Source organism: Phodopus roborovskii, unplaced genomic scaffold, assembly GCF_943737965.1.
Source record: "Phodopus roborovskii unplaced genomic scaffold, PHOROB, whole genome shotgun sequence".
Lineage (NCBI taxonomy): Eukaryota > Metazoa > Chordata > Mammalia > Rodentia > Cricetidae > Phodopus > Phodopus roborovskii.
This window is the reverse complement of record NW_026126547.1, coordinates 415,586-434,418: the sequence shown is the minus strand read 5'-3', so window position 1 is coordinate 434,418 and position 18,833 is coordinate 415,586. Positions and strand designations below refer to the sequence as shown.

Here is an 18,833-nt window from a genome sequence, read left to right as displayed (position 1 = left end):
AGCCAAGTGTACATTGAGAAACCCTGACTGGGGGAAAAAAGAAAGAGAAAGAAAAAATAAAAAGAAATTAAATCAGTGGTATCCTGCGTGGTGGTACGCACCTGTGATCTTAGCACTCAGGAGATAGAGGCAGAAGTTTGAGTTCTGGTCGTTCTGGGCATCATCTAGATGATTTTTAAAAAATAAAATAAAAGGCTCGATAATGAAGAGAACCTGCTTTGCACTTCACCTCTACTTCAAAAACAATTGGATTTCCTTATGATGGACCACAATAAACTAAAATAAACCTTTCTTCTATAAATTACCTTTTGTCAGGGTACTTTATTACAGCAAGAGAAATGATACTAGAAGTTACCACGTTTAAAATGCTGTAAGAATGGGTCTGGAAAGCCAGGTGTAGTGGTGCATGCCTTTAACCCCAGCACTGGGAAGGCAGAGTTAGGCTGTCATAATGAGTTACGGGACAGTCAGAGCTACAAAGACACCCTGCCTCAAAGACAAAACAACAACAATAAACAAAAGAGCTGTTGCTGCTGCAATAGCTTGGCAGTTAGGAGCACTGGCTACTTTTTCAGGGGCCAAGGTTCCCTCTATAACTCCAATCCTAGGGCACCTAATGCCCTCTTCTGACACCTGCTGACACCAGGCATGGACATGGTGCACTTAAACTATCACACAAATATATAAAAGATGGGCACAATGGCACATGACTTTAATCCCTGAACCTGGGAGGCAAGAGGTAGGTAGAGATCTCTATGAGTTTGAGGCCAGCCAGGTCTACACAGTGAGATCCTGGCTACAAGTGAGACCTGTCTCAATCCCCCCAAAACAAACAAACAAACAAACAATAACAACAAAATGCAAACAAAAAACACAACAACAACAAAAAACACAACCAGCTCCATTCAGCAAATCCAAATCTTCCAAGAGAGGTAACATGCACATGGTTGTGTGGTGGTGGGGAGTGGGCATGCACTCGTTAGAGGGAGGTCTCTTCCTGAACTTGGAGCCAAACTGGTGGCCAGTAAGTTATAAGTGATCTTCCTGTCTCTGCCTCCCCATACTACTGGTTAGATATAGAGTCAAACCCAGCTTCTTAAGCAGGTACTGGGTGTCTGAGCACAGGTCTTCCAATTTGTGAAAAAGTGCTCTTTCCCACTAGGCCAGCCCCTCAGGTCCAGTAGTCATTTATTTTTCACAGATCACTTAAACCAGTGGTTCTCAACCTTCCTAATGCGGCAGCCCTTATGTTGTGGTGACCCCCCTCCCAACCATGAAATTATTTTGTTGTTACTTCATGTCTGTAATTTTGCTACTTTTATGAATGGTAATGTAAACATCTGATATGCAACCCCCAAAGGGGTCTCCACTCACAAGCTGAGAACCACTGACTTAAACCCATGCATCTCTCTGATCTCTATGGTCCCCAGGGGCAGATCACATTACAGTCGACTTTACAGATCTGCTGTTCAGTTACTGATCTAGGACTGTATTTAGAAGTATAGTATTAGCTGGGTGGTGGTAGAGCACACCTTTAATCCCAGTACTCGAGAGGCAGAGGCAGGCTGATCTCTGTGAGTTTGAGGCCAGCCTGGTCTACAGAGTTGAGTTCCAGAGCAGCCAGGACTGTTACACAGAGAAATCCTTTCTGGGGAGGGGGGAGTATAGTAATTACAGATATAACACAGGACCAACCACACTATGGTCATCTTCAAAATAAGGCTTTTGACCCAAGAGCCTATATCCCTGGGAGCATGAGAAAAAGTGGGCCCCCTTCTCAGCAGCAGAGTATCCAAGGGATTTGCCTGAGCACAAGACTGTTCAAGTGCTCTGGCAGGTAGGTATGAAGCTCATTTTAGGTTTGCAATCCATTCGTAATTTGCGCTAGGAACATCAAAGGGCTATTTTTACTTTTTCTACTACTCATTCTCTAGCAGAGAGAACTGGCTTGGGGATACTCTAGAACTAGAAAGGGGATGGTGCTTGGAGTTATAAACTACTAAGCTTGAAAGACTAAAACATACATGCTCATAGTCCTAACACCATGTTGGGCCAGGACTTTCCTGTCTGCTTGCCTCTGATGTGAAACTATGTCCCTTTCCTGACTGGGTTATCATCTACAAAATGTTGTATTATGCTAAGCTGAAGTGCACAACTTCATACAGCACATGGTGTTGCAGCTTGGGAGAGAATGCATAACAGTCTTGCAGGACATTTCACAGAAATTTAAAGAGCAACTCTCCACAGGGTGAGGAACAAGGAACAAAGACTAATAAGAGCCTTAAAGACTGTGTAATGAGACCCTAAATGAGGGCAAACACAGGACTTTGCCAAAGTGGTGTGAATGGGCTCAGAACTGTATTCTCACTGACACTGGCTAACTTTTCTGTTTTAGTCTTATGTGTCTGAGGCTGGTCTTGAATCTTTCCTCCATTTTCCCTGTATGCTGGGATTATACATGTGCACAACCATGCCTGGCTGCTTGTTTTCAGAGCAAACCAATCTCCTTTGGCTGGTTCTCAAGTGTTAGATCAGTACATATCTTCTTCCTTGCCCTCAAAGGCCTCACCCAGTCTTTGGGTGGCAGTTTTTTTCTCCTCTCCTGGTTCTGATTCACCAACCATTAATCCCTGGGAATAGACTGGCTTTATAACCAATTCAGAAGACTAAGTTAATTAAGGCTAGGTGTCATGGATACACCTGTTATCTCTCAGATGTCTGGATTATATTGAAAAAGCTTATCTAAAAAAACAAAAACATGAGCTCTAGAGAAACTCCTCAGCTCTCCTCATTCTTTGCAGTCCTTTCTAGAACTTTCTTTCCTAGCCAAATGTGGTGGCACATGCTAGTCAGCCCAACTTTCAGAAGACTGAGACAGAAGGAACAGAATTCAAGGCCAGCTTGGGCTACATAACAAAACTGTCTTCAGAAAACACATTTCCCCCACACAGATACACTCACTCTTGCTTTTTCCTAGGTAATGAGTCTTAAAAGCTCTGAACTCTTGACAGCAAACCTTGCTCCATGAGAAAGCCTACAGAGGAAGCCAAGCACTCAAGGCTTACTCAAATCTCTGGAGAACCTGTTAAGTTTATACTGTCTGAAAGGAGAAAAGAATGTCAATTGTCACTCATAGTTTTGAGGGAATTTCATTTTTATTTGCATTTAAAGTCCCTCTCCCTCACTGTGTTCCAGTCTGTGAATGGCTTATGCTTGAACTCCATGTTAAGTTCCCAGTGGGAGAAGAGTGGGGGAAAAGTCTCACCACACACAAAAGCATAACCCTGATCCCTTCATGTCTGATAATGCCATCCTCTTTCTTGGGGGGTTACATGCTTGTTATATCTTGATGGTTCCCACTTGCTGTTTGGTATGAGGAGAGAAATGCAGCACATAGCACTGCAGAGGACGGTGGCAGAAGACAGCGGAAGCACTTTCACTTGATGCTGTTCTAACTCCAGGAGCCCCAGGATGCACTTGGACTCCTGAGGACACGGTTCTGTGGCAGACAAGAGTATGGAGAGAGCCCACTCTGCCCTGGGCCCTCAGGATAGCACTGTGTTCTAAAGGCAAAGGGCATGTGGCTAGGGAGCAGACTGGGCCCCTGTATAGTGCCATGGTGACTAGTGGCATCATTTGAGGACAAGTAGGGGAGGCATGCATGGCTTGATTCTCCAGAGACAAGCAGACAAGCTGGGGCAGAGACCAATTCTAGTGTAACCAGGAAGACTGCAGATCATAATGATGGTTGCTGATTTGGCATCAAAGGTGTGACACTGTCAAGGCCACAATGGCTGAAAGTGGCACCAACGTGCTGCAGCCAGAGAAAGTGAGTGGTCAACACGTGTGTGAACGTAGGATGTTCTGTGAGTGCCTTAGCCAATGGCTCAGAGCTTCACAGGAAGGCCACTCTGCCTGGCAAGCGTCTCTTGGACAGTGTCTCCCATGGAACCTTCGAGGCACTTACATAGCATATTTCTGTGTCCATTCTCTTGCTAGTCTGTTGTATCTGGAAGAAAAAAAGCAGAGGGAGCGACACCCTCACTTGAAATGCTATTCTTTCAATGTGGAGTAGAGAACATGAGGGGGTCAGGCTGCTGCTTGTCAGGCATCTGGGACTGATGGGTAAGTGAAATAGAGGCTTTCTTTGGAATGGAAGCACTTCAATCATGGGTGTAGCCCATTAGCTTGGTGTTTCCTGTTGCTCCTCCATAACTGCCTGTGGTAGAACATGCATTAATGCAATAATGCAAACCTCATCTTTTCTCGCCCATGCCCTTCAGTATAAACGCAAGATGTGGAAGGAGTTCAGCTTGGAATATTCCAGGCTGTCTGGCACACAAACTCTAGAACACTGGCATAGTCTGTGAATCCACGTGATCCTCTGTAGCTGGGTCACCTCTCTGTGAATGGCTTATCACATTGACTGTTTACCGTGAAACATGAAACACCATCTGCTTTGTTGGGGCTGTGGGGAGGACTGGACGAGCTTCTGTAAAACTCATGGGCCACACCTGACACCTGCTGGTGATTCTGTACGTATGTGCCTTTAGCTTCATACTGTAATGAGAACTGATGGCATACACATAATAGTAAATTTAAAATGTATAATTAGAGGACACTGAAAAAATAATTTTGTTCTACCTAAAACAACTCACTCTAAATATTAATTACAGATTAAGGTGGGCATGGTGGTACATTACAGTCCCAGCACTCAAGAGGCAGAAGTAGGTTGATCTCTGTGAGTTCAAGTTACTCAGTGAGACCCTGTCTCAAATACTACCACCACCAAAACAAACAAGCAAAAATCTTAAATTCCTGTCAGTTCAAACTCACTTCAACTGGTACTAAGAAGCTTCATCAAGGAAATCAGATTTATAAAGGCTAAAAGAAGCTTAAAATAATAAAAAAAAAAAATTCTTTCCTAATCTCATCAGACAAAAGTAACCGATGAACTAAAACACCAATCTTTTGTTTGTTTTGTTTTTTTGAGGGTTTCCCTATGTAGCCGTAGCTGTACTAGACCAGGTTGTACTAGACCAGCTCTGTAGACCAGGCTGGCCTTGAACACAAGAGATCCGCCTGCCTCTGCCTGCAGAGTGCTGAAATCAAAGGTGTGTGCCACCATTGACTAGATTTTTCTTTTTGCTATTTTTAAAAATTAATTTATGTGTTGATGTTTTGCCGAATGTCCGTGTTTTTGGAATTACCAAAACCAACCAAATGACAACAACAAAGAGCACCAGCTGCTCTTTCTAGAGAATCTGGGTTCAATCCCCAGCACCTACATGGGAGCTATCAACTTTCTATAACTCTAGTTCCAGGGGAGCCAATGGCCCCTTCTTACCTCTGTGGGTACCATATATGCACATGGTACACAGACATGCATACAAACAAAACACCTACACACATAAAATTAAAAATCTACAAGGGAAAAAAGTGGACTGTGCAATCAGTAAGTCTGCTGCTCAGGCTCTGCCACACTGGACCCTGCTCAGAAACTGACACATGCTAGTGACTCCTGCGTGTGCTTTAGCAGCCAAGCTTCAGAATCAGGTTACATCTGGCCAAGGGAGGGAGTTCTACAATTCTGGGTCTGGAAACTAGGGTGTAAACAGCTGGCAGTGAGGGCTGGGTGTGCTGATCATACAGCCACACACTTTGGACTTCTAACTTTTACCAGCAAACTAACCTTGGCAGTGCTGCCCACCTTGCTGGTTTCAGCCTCATTCTGGGGATGTCCAAGCAGATTACCCCCTTATTTTGTCATAAACCTTCTAATTTAATCCAGAATTTTCTTGTCATATTCTTCTGAGTCCTTTGTTGGCTGACCACTGACTTAGCTGTCCTCAGGTCAGGGCTTGACAATATTTTAGGATTCAGCAGTGGTAGTTGGTGAGCTATCCAGGAGGGCAAAGTACTTTTATCCTTTTTCCCTCCTCTGAGTCAAAGGACGTGTTAGGAAGAAACAGGAGGCTAAGCCCAGGGCACACCCACTGCATACATGGGCTTGGCTTGGGCAGGAAGATGTCCGTGGGAACCTGGGCAGCTGCACACAAAGCCAACCCAAAGAGGACGCATACTTCTCTCTGTCGGCCTTGTAGGTGTGGGCTATTTCTGGCACCAGTGGGTCATCAGGGTTGGGGTCGCAGAGCAGAGAGCAGATGGATAAGAGAACTAGGAAGAAAAGAAAGAGTCAGTCAGCGGAGACCATGAGCCTGTGCATTACTTGTGTCCAGCGAACCTCCTGAAGTGTATCGTCTGCTTCCCTCAACACTGCAATTTAATGATTCTGTTCAAGTCACGGTATTTGCTGATAAAATACCAGCAAGATGCACATCACAGTGCAGTTCTAGCACACTGTTGTAGGGCACCTCCCTCCTCTGTGTGGTCTGGGCATTTACCTTCCTACTTCACGGAGGCCTCTGACATCTTAGCTCTCACACTCGTCCATAACCCCCAGTCTGTGCCCACACCACACATCTCTAGTGCCCCACAAGTCTTTGTTTACTGATAAGAAAACGGGAATTCAGAATACTAAAGTTAGAGTGAGACTCTGAACCAGGACTGCAAACCAATGCATCTTCCTCCTTTTGTGTTCTCCTGTGTGGGGGACAGTGCCAAAGACCTTGAACAAATAAAGTCATTTACCAGGGCTTGCTAAGGAGCAGATGAAACTTTGAAAACTGTATTTGTGCTTTGCCCTAAATCTATCAAACTTCAGTAAGTCCAAAGTCCTGACAACAGTTAAAGCTGCCTATGGGAAGGGTGGGTCTCTTTGAGTGAAGAGACTAAATTCTGCTAAGGTTCCGGAAGCCTGCCCCTTGCTTCCCCACCACTCAGGATTGCCTGTCCTTTCTCAAGCGCCCTCGCCACTACTCTCCCTTCCTCCCTCTTCCCTGACTGCTTACCTAAGACCTCCCTCTTCCCTGACTGCTTACCTAAGACCTCCCTCTTCCCTGACTGCTTACCTAAGACCTCCCTCTTCCCTGACTGCTTACCTAAGACCTCCCTCTTCCCTGACTGCTTACCTAAGACCTCCCTCTTCTCTGACTGCTTACCTAAGACACCATTGGCCCTGAGAGCTGGCAGACTCTGGTGGCTGCCCCTGACTTTCCTGGGCAGTGGAATAAGGCTGCCTAGCTGAGGTACACCTCAGAGAAGAGTCATTTTGGCAGAACGTCGACCTAAGAATGCACAGTACCTTGCACAGTACAGAGGTAGTGGCTTTGTCCTGAACTCTCCATACCTACTTCTGCAGGCCTTTTCTAGCATTCCAAAGCCTGTCTTGCCAGCCTCTCCCAATGCCCGACACTCTGCCATTTGCTTGCCTCATGCCCCACTTATTTGGAGCAGGGGTAGCTTTTGTTATTCTACCCCCCCCCCCACACACCTATGCTCAGTCTTAGTTCAGGAGCACCTATAGTTCTATAGCATGCTTTACGCTGGATTCTGTTGTTTTTGAGACAGGGTTTCACTGTGTAGTCCCAGCTGTCCTGTAGATCAGGCTGGCTTGAACTGCCTGCCTCTGCCTCCTGAGTGCTGGGATTGAAGGCGTGAGCCACCAGTGCCCAGCTTGTACCTTTTGACTTTTAGGTGAAGAAGTAGAGTTGACACTGTCTTCTTGTACCCAATTGGTAGTTTTGAGCATCACACAGCAACTGGCTGCTGAGAAGTATTAGGGCATAGGGATTGAGCTTTACATGCCATCTTCTCACAGTGTGGAGAATGAGGTGGCAGGGCAGGGCTCTGTGATCTGGAGAAGTCGCCTGCTCTTCCTGAGCTTTCATTAACACTAGCCAGCAAAGAGGTAAAAGTACATGAGACAGGCGTGCTGAGTACATGTCAGGGTTTCTACCTTTGGACACAGTTAATGCTGGGGACCACTGGGACCTCAGGATGTCCAGGCAGATGCTGCCATTGTTGTTGATATTAGGGTGATAGATTTTGGTAGTGAAAGCAACCTGTAAAAACAAGACATCAAGTCAGGTAAGCCACAAGGAAATCTGGAAAAGAATCCCAGTGAAGAAGCAGTTTCTGCTGAGCTGTGTTGGCAGACACACCCACCCCAGCTCCAGAGGACACAGGCAGGTAACTAAGAGAAGTAACCAGACCCATTTCTTGCTGGATTCTCATTTTGAATATGGGGGACTGAAGCCAACTTCCCTATGCACTGTGCTGTAAAGAATAACATGCAGGGTGGTAGAAAAAAACCTCAAAGGCCAATATCTGCAAAAACCAATTCTAAATATGGTTAAATGAGTAAGCAGAGTCACCATAGGAAACAGTCAGAGAAAGTTCACCCTCACTCTTTGCTTAGCTGCTTTAGTCTGGGTGGCTGGGATGAAAAAGAATTTTTTTCTTTTTAAATCAAGAAAGGGTGTTACTATGTATCTCTGGCTGTCCTGGAATTCACTCTGTAGATCAGGCTGGCCTTGAACTCGAAGATCTGCCTGTCTTTGTGCTAGAATTAAAGACTATGCATCACCACCTGGCTGTAGGGCATTTTCTTGATCAATGATTGGTGTAGGAAGACCCAGCTCACTGTGGGTGGTGCCATTCTGGGTTGTATAAGAAAGCAGTCTGAGCAAGCCATGAGAATCCAGGCCAGTAAGCAGCTCCCCTCCATAGTCTCTGCACATGTGCTGTCTCCAAGTTCCTGTATGAGTTGCTACCCTGACAGCCCGAGAGATGGAGTGTTACCTAAGAGTCATAAGATGAAATAAACCCTTTTTTCTCCAAGGTGATTAGTCATGACATTTTATCACAGCAAGAGAAGCATAAGACAAGGACTAATTATGAGTATCTGCAGTTTAAGGTCCCAGCAGGTTGCAACCATTGATCTGGAATGGCAGAACACTGGGAGAAGGTACATACACAGCACTTTACTCGTGACATAGAAGGTCATCGTATGCCTTTTATCAAAACATTATGGGAGTAGGGGGCAGCCTCACCTTTGGGGGTTTGAAAGGATAATCTGTTGGGAAGTGGATGGTCAGGAAGAAAACACCTCCTTGGTAAGGACTGTCATTCTGGAAGGACAAGACAGAGGAAGAAACCAAGCTTGAAGGAAGCATGAAGTACGAGAAACAAACCAGAGCTGAGGATGCAGTAGCACTACCTACCGGGCCCATGATGGTGGCCTGCCAGTGGAACACTGCAAGACAAAAGAAAGATGGGTATGTGAGGGGCTCCTCAGTGAAGGGTGTCTGTTCTGCTGAGAAGGCGCCACTAAGCTCTGGGCACTAGGTCCACACAGAACTGCCTCATTTCTGACAACTGACTACAAGCTTGGGGCTTTGAAAAGCACTCTCAAGCTCCATAACTCACCAGGACTCCCAGGGGTCCTGGGAAACTACAGCAACCAGGGTTATAGTTATTAGAGTGACACAGATCCAAATTATATTTCCTAGACACAGCTCTGCCCATCAGCAATGCTCACCTATGCAGCAGTGTTGAGATGTTAGTTAGCAAGACTCCACTGTGCAGTGACCGATGAGCATCTCTCAGAGATCTCTCACATCTTTTTTGGTTAAGGCCAACTCTCTTGATTTTTTCAACATTTATTTTTATTTGATGTGTATGAGTATTTTGCCTGTATGTATGTGTACCACATATGTGCCTGGTACTGAGAAGGCTAGGACAGTGTTGGATCCCCTGGAACTGGAGTTGAAGACAGTTGTACATGCCACATGGGTGCTGGGAACTGAAATCAGGCTCTCTGAAAGAGCAGCAAGCGCTCTTACCCGAGGAGACTTTTCTTCAGCTTCATAACAAATTTACTGCAAAGGCATAACTATAATCTAGCGTTCTCTTTGCATAAAATTGCACCTTAGCTAGTCTTCTGCCACTTTACATGTTGCTGTTGACAAGCGTTTTCTGTTTCCCAGTTATCCCCTTGATTTCATTTGAAGCCCTTTTCATAGTCTGTCTCGGGCTGTGAGGCCTCTCCGCCACTCACATCATCTCACCCAGCGACCCAGGCAGTGTTCTGAGCATGATGAAGTCTTCCTGTTCTTCTCAACTTCCTGCCCTTTGGCAGCCAGACTTTCTCATCTAACCTGTTCTCTTCAGAGTCTTGGGCTGTCTTTACTGCTCTGCCTGTGCCCAAAGCAGCTCCTGTGTGTTTATCAAGGCTGCTCTGAATGCTCCAAATAGCTACATTAACCAAGGCTCCAGAGTACCTCAGAGCAATGGACTCTAGAGCCTCTGTTTAAGCTGTCTTTTCACTCATGCGGTGGGCTTCTGAGTTTCTAGAGGTCTTCATCTTAAACTCAGAGATCTGCCTCCTGAGTGCTGGGATTAAAGGTGGGCGCCACCACTACCCAGCTTTGTGTTTTATGTTTTGAAACAAAGTCTACTATATAACCCAGGCTGGTCTTGAATTTGTGAAGCTCTTAGTCAACCTCCAAGTGCTGGAATTACTGGTATATATCACTATGCCTGACCATATATACAGCTTTTAAGTGTACAATCCAGCTGGGTGGTGGTAATGCACACCTTGAATCCCAGCACTTGGGAGGCAGAATCAGGTGGATTTCTGTGAGTTCAAGGCCAGCCTGGTCTACAGAGTGAGTTCCTGGACAGGCTCCAAGGCTATACAGAAACCTGTCTCGAAATACAAAACAAAACAAAAATAAATAAGTAAATAAAAATCTAGTGGCATTATATGTATTAATATTCTTTTTGTAAGATTTATTTTCTGTGTGAATGTTTTGCCTACATGAATGTATAAGTACCATATGCATGCCTGGTGCCTGCAGAGTCCCGAAGGACTGGCCTTGGAGTTAGGTAGGGTTATGAGCCATCGTGTGAGTGCTGGGAATCAATCTGTGTCCACGTTTTAGCTATCCATTCACCTGACAGGCCCTGTGACTGTACTAGCTACAACAGAACCCTTGACAAAAGCAACCTAAAGAGGGAGGGGTTTACTCTAGCTCACAGTCCATCATGGCGGAGAAGTCACAGCAGCAGGAACTCCAGACAGCTTACCACAGCCTTCACAGACAGGAAGCACAGAGAGACAAATGCTGATGCTTAGCTCTCTTCGAATTTATTCTGGGACTCCCACCCATGGAATGGTACCATGTATGTTTAGGGTAGATCTTCTCACCTCAACCTAAACTAGAATTTCTTACAGGCAAGGCTGAGGTTTGTTTCTATAGTGATTCAATCCAGATTAGTTATCAGAGGTTGTTTCCATTGGATTAGACCGCACTCTTCAATTCTTTGTCGTGTGGAAGATTCCACCCTTTCTTGCAGTTTTCCTGTCATTGTATAGTCGCTGTGCAGTGAAGAGGACTGTCCAGAGCCCAACAGTCCACAAGTTGAAGGGAGATGGTGAGCAGGACAAGGACCTGGTAAGCCCTAGTGGTAGGTGACTCAGCTTCCAACCAGTCTGCTGTGAGAGTGGCAGCCAGGGATCTAGCAGAGCTGTTTTTCTAGTCTCCCCGTGGAGAAGAGCAGAGGTGGGAGAACAGTTACTCATGCTATCTTCTCCTCTTGGTAGAGGCATCTAGCTGCCACCACACCCTTGTCAGTCCTCCTGCCAGCGTGGCTCACAGGCACAGTCCTCCTCAACTAGCTGTACCATTTGTACTAGTATCCCATGTCTGATCTGGGATAACCTGTTTTCCTTATGACTCAGTAGAGAAAGAATGATTTCTGACAGTGCAGGCTCCTTTTGGAATGTGACCTGACCAGTCACAGATCTTCAGTGTTTAGCCTGCCCACTTGCTGAGTTCTAAAACTTTCCCCTTCCTCCCTTCTATCCTTTTGGATATTGGCCAAAAACTTAAACATGCTGGAACTGCCTCTTCTCTATGCCTCTGAAGAAGCCAGTTCTCAACTTCACACAGAAGCTGGACTCCATTGCTGAACACAGCTTTCATGAACTCTAACCTAACAGGCAACTATTTCTCCTCTTCTCCATCTCCATCCTCTTGGCAATTGATGGTATTTACAGCTCACCTGTCCTATCGTTATTGTTCTAAAATTCTAATACAATGGAAAGTGTTGTTGAGCTTCAAAAACAACAAAACAAACAAAAAAAAAGGGGAGGGGGAGAAAAAGCAATCCACACTGGACCAGGTGGAACACACTTATAATTCCAGCAATCCAGAAGATAAGACAGGAAAATAAAGAATTTGAGGTCAACCGGGGTACAACTAATTATACCAGGCCAGCCTCAGCTGTCTCAAAACAAAGCAAAAACAAACACATAAAAAGCAATTTATAAGTATGTGAAAGAAAACAATTAGATCTTCTCAACTGAGGAGAGTAGGAATGAGGTCTGGTCCCTGATAACACTGGAGGTCTTGGTTGCAAACCCTCTGAAATCTTCTGGGGAAATACTTACAGTCATCACCTACAGGTCCTGCAGAACACTGAGCAGGAGGATCCCTCTGTAAGTCAGTCAGTTCCTAGAATACAAGACAGGAGTTAGGTTGCTATATGCCTAGGGAGCTGCCTTTATATACTGTCATATAGCCATGACTAAGTCTTCTGGCAAAAGACCTTTGGAGATGGTTAGAGAGAAGGCCAGACAGGAAGCTACTTACAGAGGTGAATACAAAATGGTCATGACAACAGACTAGAGAGATAGCTCAGCAGTTAAACGAGCATTTGCTGCTCTTCCAGAGGACCTGAGTTCAGACCCAGCACCCATTTCATAGGGCTTATAACTACCTTAACTCCAGCTCCAGGGGATTCAACACCCTCTTCTGGCCTCCAAGGGCATTTTTACACATGTGACACAGACATACACAAAGACACACAGGAGTATGGACAAAATAAAAATAGAGAGTTCAAGGTGAGCAATAGTTTGTATCTAGGAACCAAAGGAAGTTCAAAATGAGACCCAGATGGCATCTTTCTGGGCTCCTGGTTACAACTTGTAAAGCGTCCTATGACGCTAATCTTGGTTGTCAACTTGACTATATCTGGAATCAATTAAAATGCAAGAAGCTGGGCACACCTGTGAGAGATTATCTTGATTAGATGATGTGAGGTGGGAAGACCCATGCTAACCCTGTGCCACACCATCTGGTGGCAGCCATATAAAAGGACACGGGAAAAGGAGGCTTTTGCTGTTTGCCTGCTTGCCCTCACTCTTACTGGCAAGTTCATCTACCCTGCAATCTTTTGCTGGTGGTAAAACCTACTTCTTTGGGATTCCAAGAGACTGAAGACCAACTGAGACATCCAGCCTGGTGATCAAAACAACCACCAAATTCCGCACTTTTCCACATAGAGACAGTCACTGTTAGACTAGCCAGACTGCCTGTCTACTTTACCAAGTCCAGTATATATTTTCCCATTCTAATTCTATCAGTTCTTTTTCTCTAGAAAACCATTAGGTAACATTTTGCCCTTCTGGGGTCTTTGACAAGAGTTGAAGACTAGATAGTCATAGCTACAGTTTTTCTTAGTTATGATAAAAGATAAATTAGATGTGAAATTTTAGACTCATCAAGATAGGATAGATAACTGAGTATATTCTCTAGTTTGGTCAAATACAAATAGAGTGGATATTGTAACTGTAACTCTTTTTTTTTTTTTTTTTTCCAGACAGAGTTTCTCTGTGTAGCCTGTCTTGGCTCTGTAGACCAGGCTCGCCTCAAACTTAGAGATCCATCTGCTTCGGCCTCATGAGTGCTGGGATTAAAGGTGTGTGCCACCACCACCTGGCATTAACTGTAATTCTTAGTAACTAACTATTTTTGTTGTATATAATCTTACTATGATTATATGGCTATGTTAAAGCCTTTCTTCTTCCTTTTTAATTAGCCAAAAAAGAGGAAAATGTTGTGGAATAATCCTTCAGTACATTGTGAATATGTATTACTCTCATTGGTTAATAAAAAACTGACAAGGCTAGTAGCTGGACAGGAAGTTAGGTGTGACAGCCAAATAGAATGAAGCCAAATAGAATGAAGGACAGAGTCAGGGGAGTTGTCAGCCAGCTGCCACCAAGGAAGTAAGACATGCTAGAGGACAGGTAAAGACAGGAGCCACTTGGCAATACATAGATTAATAGAAATGGGTTTGTTTAAATATAAGAGTTAGCTAGTAATAAGCCTGAGCTATGGGGTAAACATTTGTAATTAATATAATCTTCTGTGTATTTATTTGGGACTGGATGGTCAGGACAAGGAACCATGCATCTATAAAACCCAGGCTATTACACCATCTGAAAGGGACTTTGCACTATGAGCCTAGCCAGTTCAACAGCTATCAAACTGCCTAATAATACATCCTGGTATCATCACTGTAGAGCAAAGCCTTAGAGACCAGAGAGAAAAAAACAAAAACAAACAAACAAACAAACAAACAAAAAAAACAGCCAAGGAGGAGCCTAATGAATACAAGTTCTTGTGAGCCTACCAAGGGATTCTAATAGACTTTGAACATTTTAAAATGATCTGTTTGTCTTCTTGGTTGTCTGTCTAGAGTGTATAATCCTAAGATTTTATTATAGTTCATATGGGGAATGGAATCAACTTTTCAGCTCAAAGGGCTCCTGTTTTACCTCTCCCTGGTGTTTCTTTCCAGGTATCAGTCAAGAACTTCCTTTCCTCACTACATCTGGCTGTTGTACAAATGGGACCATTGACTTTCAGGGTCCCTTAAATAGGGAAGGGTTACTTTCCCAGTGGGTAAGGTAACTGCTATGCCTGATAACCCCAATCAGCTGAAAGCAGCAGATAGACTGTCATCCTAATTCCCTAATGGTAGTTGGGGTTAGTTTTCAGGAGGAGAATGAGAGAACAGGAGGTAAGACTGGCTCGACAGGGGCAGGGATGGCAAAAGCACCAGTTGTAGGAATGGCCTTGGTTCCTTGGCTAAGAATGCCAGTAAGGAGCTGTGGTTTCTTCCTAACTCTTCCTGATTGAGCATCCCCGTTGGACACAGTGAGACTTCAGTCCAGACATTAATCCCTTCTAGTGAACAACTGTGGAACTGTATCTCTGGATGTGCACAATAGTTATAGGTTTTATTTAGTCCTCAATCTTACTTAGCTCATCTCTTAAATGGCTTTAGGATTACCTCTCCAGAGGTATGAGTGCATTGGAGTCCCATTAAGGGAAAGCTATCTCCTGATCAAGACAGTGGAATCAATTTTAGGTTTGGATGGAAACCTGACATTACAAGTTACCCAAAACATAATAGTTAATCCAGCTGGGTGGTCAATCACCTGGCTCAGACCATATTTTAGGAAGAGGATTAACCAAAGGCCATGCTAAAGAGAAGGGGTAATAAGTAGCCCCTATATGGGCCTAAGTCTGGGCATGCTCTCCTAACACTCTGGGTACCCTCACTCTTTCTCTGAAGCTCTATCCCCTACTCCATGAAGCATCTTGTCTGCCACATAGCTGCTTGCTGGCTGAGCTCCAAGCCTAACTCAAAGGTATGATTCTCCATCTCCTTTCTCCTGGCATCAGCCTATGAGACTAACTATGTGTGCTGTGAAAGGCAGAGACCAGCTACCCAAGCCCTTTGGAACCCCATGAGCCCCAGAAGCCACACACTGAGCTACTTACACTTCAGAGAGGATTTGGTTTTCATTTGGATTTGATTGTAACTGTGTCTTGTTTCTTCCCTTTGGAATAGAATCTTTGTAACATTTTGATTTTATAGGAACTTACAGTTAAGAGAATTTAGATAGTTATTTATTTTGTTTTTTTTGGGACAAAGTTTCCCTGTATAGCCCTAGCTGTCCTCAAGCTCCCTCTGTAGATCACACCACCCTTGAACTCAGGGATCCTCCTGTCTTTGCCTCTTGAGAGCTGCCATTAAAGTCATATGCCACCATGTGGCTTTGATTTTGGATATTTTAAAACTTTTTAAAATTAGATTTTTTCATTATATTTTATAAATAAATGTTTTGCCTCCATGTATGTATGTGCATCACATGTGTGCCAGGTGACCATGAAGCTCAGAAGAGAGCATTTGGGAGTTGGAGAGATGGCTCAGAGGTTAAGAGCACAGGCTGTTCAATTCTTAGCAACTACATGGTAGCTCACAATCATCTATAATGAAATCTGGTGCCCTCTTCAGGCATGCAGACATACATGCAGGCAGAATCTTAAAAAAAAAAAAAAAAGGCATCTGATCTCCAGAAGCAATTATGAACCATCAAATGGGTGCTGGGATTCAAACTTGTGTACTCTGTAAGAGTAAAAAGTGTTCTTAATTGCTAAGCCAAATTTTTAGCCTGTGAACTTTTAAAGTGTTTGAATTTTTAATGACTGTGGGACTTTTTTTAAAACTTGGTATAGGAGCTGAAGAGTTGGCTTAGCAATTAAGAGCACTTGCTGCTCTTGCAGAGAACAGGGGTTTGATTCCCAGCACCCACATGATCACTCACAAACATCTGTAACTTCAGTTCCAGGGGATCTGATACTTTCTTCTGGTCTCCACAAGAGTACCACACATGTATGTGATGCACAGACGTACATGCAGACACAACCCATACACACAAAACAAATAAAACATAAAACAAGACAAAACAAACAAACAAACAAACAAAAAACAAGTTGGAGCTGGGCAGTGGTGGTGCACACCTTTAATTCCAGTACTCGGAAAGCAGAGACGAATGGATCCCTGCAAGTTCAAGGCCATCCTGGTCTACAGAGTGAGTGAGCTCTAGGACAGGCTTCAAAGCTACACAGAGAAACCCTGTCTCGAAAAAACAAAACACTAAAACCAAAACAAAAAAAAAAAAAAAACAAAAACAAGTTGGCATGTTGTGATATAGAATATAGAAATATGAGATCTTGGAGATAAAAAAGAAAAGATTATGGTTGAATGGTAATGTATTAGTGTATTAAGCTGACAAGGGATCAACTGTTTTGGTTAGTTTTTTGTCAAGTTGATACAAGATAGGGCCATTTCAGAAGAGGGAACCTCAATAAAGCAAAATTCCTCCATCAGACTGTCCTGTAGACAAACCCGTGGGTCATCTACTTGACTGATGATTGATGTAGGAGAGGCCAGCCCATTGTGAGTGGTGCTGTATCTGGGCACATGGTCCTGGGGTGTGTTATCAAGCAAACTGAGCAAGCCAGAAGGCACACACCAGTAAGCAGCACTGTTCCACCAGCCTCAAAATTCCTGCCCTGGTTTCCTGTGACGATGAACCATGTAACCTGTAAGTCACACAAACCCTGTCCTCCCCAAGTTGCTTTCGGTTACTGTGTTTATCACAGCAACAGAAATCTGACTAAGACACATCCCCTGGATCCACTTGGTGGAAAGAATCCCTGTGTGACAGTAATGTTAAATGCTAGGATTGTAGGGTTGGAGAGATGGCTAAGTGGTTAAAGCATATACTGCTCTTCCAGAGTTCCAGCACCCACAAGTGCCTTACAAACACAAGTAATCTGTCCTGAGAAACAGATGCCCTCTTCTGGCTTTTGAGGGCACTTTCATCTATGCAAGCAAAACACCCATATACTTAAATAAAAATAAATACATATTTTAAAAAAAGATTTATTTATGTATTATAACGTTTAAAAAAAAGATTTACTTATTTACTATGTATACAGTGTTCTGTCTGCATACCAGAAGAGGGCACCAGCTCTCATTAGAAATGGTTGCTGGGAATTGAACTCAGGACCTCTGGAAAAGCAGTCAGTGCTCTTAACCTCCAAGCCATCTCTCCAGCCCCCAGATACAAATACAAACATACATACATACATATATATCTCTTTTTAAAGTTTTGGGGTTTTTTGTTGTTATTGCTGTTTTTCGGGACCGGGTTTCTGTGTAGCCCTGGCTGTTCTGGAACTCCCTCTGTAGACCAGGCTGACCTCGAACTCAGTTTTGCCTCTTGAGTGCTGGGATTAAATACTTGCACCACCACCGCCAGGCAAAGTAAATAAGTATGTTTTAAAAGGTTATAAATATTATTCTTCAGCAGAGAAAATTTGAACTTTTAATGCTATGTGAAAATGTAGATCACAAAGTACAGCATAATTCGGGGCACGCCTTTATTCCCCGTTATTGTGAGTTCAAGGTTGGCCTGATCAATACAGCGAGTTCCAAGTCAGTTAAGCTGCAAAGAGACCCTGACTCATGAAACAAAGAAAAACAAACCAAAATTCTTTACAGCAAGCATTTTTTTCAGGAACAGGAAAAGAACGAAAAGTAGATATGCTAAAATGTTTACAATATGCTAAAATGTTTACAAGATGGTACCGGGTGGGTTTTATTTTGTTTTTCTCCGATGCACTTCCCAAATTCTAGGTTAATGGATCAATACAAGGCTGTTGCCTATAGGAGGAAATACTCGAGCGGCTGGCTCATCCTATCTTGCTAGTTACCCCGTTCGCCATTCCCATTCCCGCAGCTGCGCGTGCACGTGACACGGTCGCGTGACCCCGCCCCCGCGAGCCTCCCGCGGGGCGCGCGCACCCACCTCCTGAATCCGCGCGGGCAGCGGCAACGCCTCGCGCGGGGCAGGTGTCAGCGCGCCCCGCCGCGCCTCAGCTCGGGTTTCTAGTCGCTGGGGCAGCCTGCGGAGGGAGCGGGCGGGAGGACCCCGTTTCCACCACTCTTACCTTCTGGATCCGTTTCAGCGCCATGCTCCAGCTGCTCAGGCCCAGCAGGCCCCGCGGGGCTGCCTGAGGCGGCCGGCTGGGCCGCAGCGCTGCACGCCGAGAGCGGCGGTCTGCGCGTGCGCGTGCGCGCCGCGGGGCACTGTGGGGCGTTTGTCGTACGCGCCGCGGGCCCGCGCCTGCGAACCGGGTCGCGCAAAGTCAGTTAGTTGGCCACTGTCGCCAGGCTGTGTGGCGCTGGTTTCTGCTAGGCGAGGGCCCAGGCACCGGGAC

At 44.7% G+C, this 18,833-nt stretch overlaps 1 protein-coding gene across 6 annotated transcripts; it reads right to left on the bottom strand.

The window, feature by feature from the left end:
- Positions 1 to 3,133: 3,133 nt before the first annotated feature.
- Ube2d4 (ubiquitin conjugating enzyme E2 D4 (putative)) lies at positions 3,134 to 18,684 on the bottom strand. Of its 6 annotated transcripts, none has more exons than XR_007835530.1 (7): positions 18,564 to 18,684; positions 12,359 to 12,422; positions 9,126 to 9,157; positions 8,955 to 9,032; positions 7,859 to 7,964; positions 5,693 to 6,177; positions 3,134 to 4,009 (listed from the first exon to the last, which is right to left on the bottom strand). XR_007835530.1 is itself a non-coding variant. In XM_051200560.1 (7 exons), exons 1-7 carry the CDS (start codon positions 18,585 to 18,587, stop codon positions 3,896 to 3,898), a joined length of 591 nt encoding a protein of 196 aa, XP_051056517.1. In that variant the 5' UTR covers positions 18,588 to 18,684; the 3' UTR covers positions 3,134 to 3,895. The 6 variants fall into 6 exon arrangements, 4 of the variants coding, with proteins under 4 accessions (XP_051056517.1, XP_051056519.1, XP_051056518.1 ...); XR_007835531.1 differs by having other exon boundaries at positions 5,711 to 6,177; XM_051200560.1 differs by having other exon boundaries at positions 6,005 to 6,177.
- Positions 18,685 to 18,833: the final 149 nt, after the last annotated feature.